A 5,026-nucleotide genomic window follows, 5' to 3' on the forward strand; every position below is an offset into this window, starting at 1 on the left:
TTACCCAGGGGCTTCAGAGAGGGAGGAAGCCTCATGTGTCCAAGGCCTGTTCTTGGAGAGGTCCCAGTGAAGATTTATAGCAGGAGAAAGAGAGATTGTTGCCAACACCTTTTTGAGTGGCTCACCAGGCAGCACCAGTGCTGCAGTGGGTGTATAGCACCAGCCTTCCGAGAGGCTCAAGGGGCTCATAGCTCTGCCTTCACTGCAGACTGGGGTGGGCATTTACTCTGCCTCGACACCTTGTCTTTCAGGAGCTATGCTCAACCCTGGGCGAGATGCTCAGCTGGGCTCAGCGCAGCCTCCAACACCACCTTCCAGGGACAGTGCCTTAAAGCTGCCGCTGGATAAAGCTGGACTGCCAAAGACTGGGACAACCCCACTGCCAGCATCTCCACAGTGTGCAGCCAACAGGGAAATGGTGTCTCCAGCTGAGGCCCCCATCATCCTCAGCTCCCCACGGACATCCAAGACAGACAGCTACGATCTGGTGTGGAGACCCCGGCCTGACAGCAGAGCACCCATCCTCTATTATGTGGTGAAGCATCGCAAGGTATCGTTGTTTTGCCCTGCGCCCGTCTTTCCTCTGCACCATTCCACACCGGGCTGCTGGCCTCACTGCAGGTTTTCACACTTCAGGAGCAGGTGCATTGGGGCAGGGGCACCCACTGCTCACTGGTGACACTGGGTAGTGCCACTGCCTCATCTGCAGCCTCAGCCTGTGGAGGTACAGGCTGTGAGAGGAGGTTTGCCAAGCTGTCCTAGAAGAGCCCATAGTGGTGCCCATCTGCCTAAGTATGCAGGGGGCATATGCAAACACATGTATTTCCAGTTTGAAGAACTTCCACTTCCAATTCCCAGCTGTTTGCTTATACAATCAGGAAGTCCTGAGGGCAGATTGAACAGTGACTTGCTCTGTGATGCTTTTGTCACAAGCCATGGGACAACTCTACCTTGAAAGGCTCGGGCTGCAGGACACAGGGCAGCAGCCTCTCTGCTGCGCATACCTGCCCCGCTTAGCAGCACTGAAGTACCCATGCTCAGTGACTGAGGAGCCAGCAAAAGGCATCATAACCATGCTAAATCCTTTGGGAATCTACTCAAGCATCACCTTTATTCTGGAAGCTGAAAGGCGGTGCAGAGTGGAGCATGTCTCTTGGCTGGGGGCAAAGCATGAGCGCACAGTGCGCTGTCAAGCCTTGTTTGAGCCCAAGGGCTCCTGCCCTCTGTGGGCAGCATCGTGGCCACAATGTGGGAAGAGCTGTAGCCCAGCAGTTTCTCTGAATAGCAAAACATTGTTTAGCTAAAAAATCTGCTTTTGAGGTATAGACCATCTCTTTTCCCAGTTTTCTGGGATAAGCTAGGAAAAAATAGCTTCGATTTATCTGTTTGTTGCTTGTATTTCCTTTAGGTAGGCAAGGAGTTACAGTAGAGGCAGGTTTTGCTCTGGGGTTTGAGTACATTCCAGATCTGGCATGTTTTTGATTCCCAGACACTGCAAGGCACCGTTTTCAATTACATGTGAATATATGTGTCTGTTTTCCTGGAATTGTTTGATTTTTGTGAAAATGCATAGGTATGATAGGAGACTGTTATAATTCCTACACATGCATGATTTTTTTCTAAACAAAATCTAAGCTGAGGGTTTCAGCTAACCCTCTTTAAAGAACCCCTTAAAACAAAGGCAGAACATGCCAACACAAGAACACAATAGGGCAAGCTTAAATAAAAAGCAAAAGATGCCAAATGCCTCACCAGACTATGGGTTGTCTGCCAAGAAGAGATTTGTCCCCCGACGCTTTATCATGTAACTGCCATTTCTGCATGCGATCTTCACTGGCAGCCTGGAGTTTGTCCATATTTTGCTTGTTTTCACCTGGAAGGGGCTGTAGGGCAGCGGAGGTCACCGTGGGTCACTGCAGTTTGCAATAATATGTTTCCAGTGTAGTCCAAATTCTCAGCTGGAGACTCTTTCTTGGGATGCTTAAGGATTGTGTGGAAAGGAATTAGTCCCAATAACCCCTTAAACATATTTAGAAAGAGCCTCTTTCTATCAGAGATCCTTAGGATCAAGTTATATAATGATCTGGTTTTGACATCTCCAACTGGAAAAGCATGTGGGTAGAGAGGGAAGGAATCAATTCAGCAACAAAAGAAAAGGCCCTTTGTGTGAAAGATGGCTATAGGGAAGTAAAACCTACTGACAGGAGGTTTACATTTGTACTGGGCAAGGGTCTGCTTCTCCTCTGGAAAATACCTGTGGATGTATCTTTTCCCTTGCTCGTACACTGCCCCTGAAGCCTCAGCAGCCCACAGGCACTCGGATGCCACACAGCCGTTACCTTTGTTTGTTAAGAATGTCTCTTTCTCTCTTCTGGGCATTAGCAGTGTCCAGGGCTCCCCTCCCTGGCCTCACAGCTCCGCAGGCTCAGGAATAAAAATAAAACAAGGCAGGCATTAATCAGTCAGTGTCAAATGCTTGGAGAAGATGAATGATACGGCAGAGTCTTGGCATTTCCGTTCTGTTGCGTTGCCTGCATTGCTAATGCGCCTCTTGGCACCGGGTCACTTCAGTGTCCTGCCTGTTGGCCTGCAAAAATATTATCCTTGCAGCTGGGGAGGAGGAGGAAGGTCCCACCTTCCCTCCCCCTGCTCACAGGGCACTGGGCATCACCAAAAAACAAACTGTGCTTCCAAGCCTTTCTGGGGGCCACAACCATACATGGCTGTTTTCCTGCAGAAACCTGTGCTCAGATCGTAGAATCAGCTAGGTTGGAAAAGAAATTTAAGATCATTAAGTCCAACCAGGACTGCCAAGTCCACCACTAAACCATGTCACTATGGACTTCATCTACACAGTTTGTGAACACTTCCAGGGACTGCCCCCTTCCCTGGGCAGCCTGTTCCAATGCCTGATCACCCTCTCAGTCAAGAAATTTTTCCTAATACGTAGTTTAAACATCCCGTGGTGCAGCTTGAGGCCATTACCTCTTGTCTTATCACTTGTTACTTGGGAGAAGAGACCAGCCACCTCCTCTCTTCATCCTCCCTTCACGTAGTTGTAGAGAGCAGTAAGGTCCCCCTGAACCTTCTCTTCTCCCTCATTTGATTGCAGGGAAGGCAGCCCTGGTTGATACACAACCTGCCATGAAATCTCCTGAGCTTGGTGCAGGCAAGAAGCCCAGCCTGCCCCAGCTTTGCAACGCCCGCATTGGTCTCTCAGCAGGTCACCAACGCCTCGGACAGCTGGGCAGTGAGGGACGTCCCAGCCTCGCAGCACCGCCTGACCCTCACCAGGCTGGACCCTGGCAGTCTCTACGAGGTGGAGATGGCTGCTCACAACTGTGCTGGCGAGGGACAGACGGCCATGGTGACCTTCCGGACTGGTAAGGGTCGAACTTTTCCCTGGGCGGTCTGCTCCGAGTTCAGGGCAAGGCCCCTCCAAGGAGTCCCAGCCCAGCCCCGAGGCACCAGGCTTAGGTCAAAGGGGCTGTTTGTGCTCTGGAAACCCATCTGCCCATAGAGTGACTGTCAGAGGGGAATGTGGAGGGTGGGACTGAAACAGGATGAGGAAAAATCAGGTTTCCCCTCTGCCTGGGTTGGAGTAAGTCCCCTTCTCCCTTGGTGTCTCAGTTGGACACCTGCAGAACCATAGAAAATAGGTCTGGTGGGGATGTCAAGAGGTCATTTAATTCATCCTCTGCCTGGAGACAGGATCAGCCCTTGGGGGTTGTTCCTGCCAGGTGTTTCTCTAATCTGTCCTTAACAGATTGTCTTGTATTGAAGGGAACTCCAGGCCTTCCCACACAGTCTGCTTGGTGCAGAGCTGTCTTTGCCACTAAAAGGATGTTCCAAATGTCTACACTAAGTCCCCTTCTCCCCTGGCTGCTTTTCATGTCTCCAGCAGGTGTGGGGAAAGGCATTCCCTTTGTAGCAACCTTCCCCATGGCAGTGAGTTTGCTCACATATCCCTTCAGGCCCCCATCTTGTGCTAATTACTACCTTCCCGGGCAGAAATCTAGCAGCATTTCAAGAAAACCAATCAAAAGTTTTAGAAAATTAAGTATGAGGGGAACCTATTAACAGATTAACAAACCTGCCTCTTTAGCTTTAGTTACTGCCTGCAGGTTGAATGCTTTGAACCCCTAGGGCCATTAGAGTCCAGGAGTAGTTACCTCAGCATCGTGGCTGGGAATATTTTCTTTGCTCATCACAGCAAAAATTAACTCTGATCCATGTCTCCATGTCACTGATGCCACCTCTCCCTTCTGCACAGGCCGGCGCCCAAAACCAGAGATTGTTGCCAGCAAAGAGCAGCAAATCCAGAGGGATGACCCAGGCACAAGCACTCAGAGCAGTAACCAGTCTGACAACAGCCGTCTGTCCCGTAAGGCCCTCCCTCAACTGGGCAAGGAGGGAGAGGAGGGGTGCTGGATCTCTTGTGGGTGGTAGTGGCCAGGCCATGCTGCGGGTGCAGTCTCCGCTGGGTCTCCAGCACTTGACAAGGAGGGGTCCTTCTCGGACACCCCTGCTAGTGCATTACAGGCAGTCTGTCTTAGAGGAGCAGGCTCATCCCACTGCCTGTCCCCACCCGTAATGTAAGAATTTGTCAGAAACTCTGTCTTGTGCTGGGTTCAGAAAGCCCTGTGAATGTGTGGGGCACAGGACCAGCAAGCTGCCGTGCACCAGCGACTGCTGGGGGAATGTGAGGCAGGAAGGAAACCAACCCCCTGCAGGCCCTGGCATCCTCCTCTCTCAGGGAAGCCCTGACAAGGGGCAGTTGTGCCCATTCTAGTGGTGCAAGGTATTTTGCTGCACTGGAGAAACATCAGCTCCTTACTCGTTAATCCATTTCATCGTTTCTCCCATCTTGCATCTGCCATTATTGTTACTCACCAGAGCCATTATCCTTTCTGTGAAATTCTGTCCTTCAATCCTGACCCTTTCTTGTGAAGTCCCCTCCTTCAACTACCCATACTTATTCATGTGTTGCCTTTTCTTTCATCTCCACAGCTCCTTTCATCTCTTG

The 5,026-nt window shown here is 50.8% G+C and overlaps 1 protein-coding gene across 1 annotated transcript in view; it reads left to right on the forward strand.

Annotated features, from left to right (window-relative positions):
- BOC (BOC cell adhesion associated, oncogene regulated) overlaps positions 1 to 5,026 on the forward strand; it is a gene marked incomplete at its 5' end in the record, with an annotated part of 12,745 nt that overhangs the window by 483 nt on the left and 7,236 nt on the right. The window contains 3 exons of the mRNA XM_010012648.1: positions 252 to 550; positions 3,224 to 3,383; positions 4,274 to 4,384. Coding sequence (XP_010010950.1) covers positions 252 to 550; positions 3,224 to 3,383; positions 4,274 to 4,384 — 570 coding nt within the window. The remainder of the gene's footprint in view (positions 1 to 251; positions 551 to 3,223; positions 3,384 to 4,273; positions 4,385 to 5,026) is intronic.

This window comes from Nestor notabilis, unplaced genomic scaffold (assembly GCF_000696875.1).
Source record: "Nestor notabilis isolate BGI_N333 unplaced genomic scaffold, ASM69687v1 scaffold19904, whole genome shotgun sequence".
Taxonomy (NCBI): Eukaryota; Metazoa; Chordata; class Aves; order Psittaciformes; family Psittacidae; genus Nestor; species Nestor notabilis.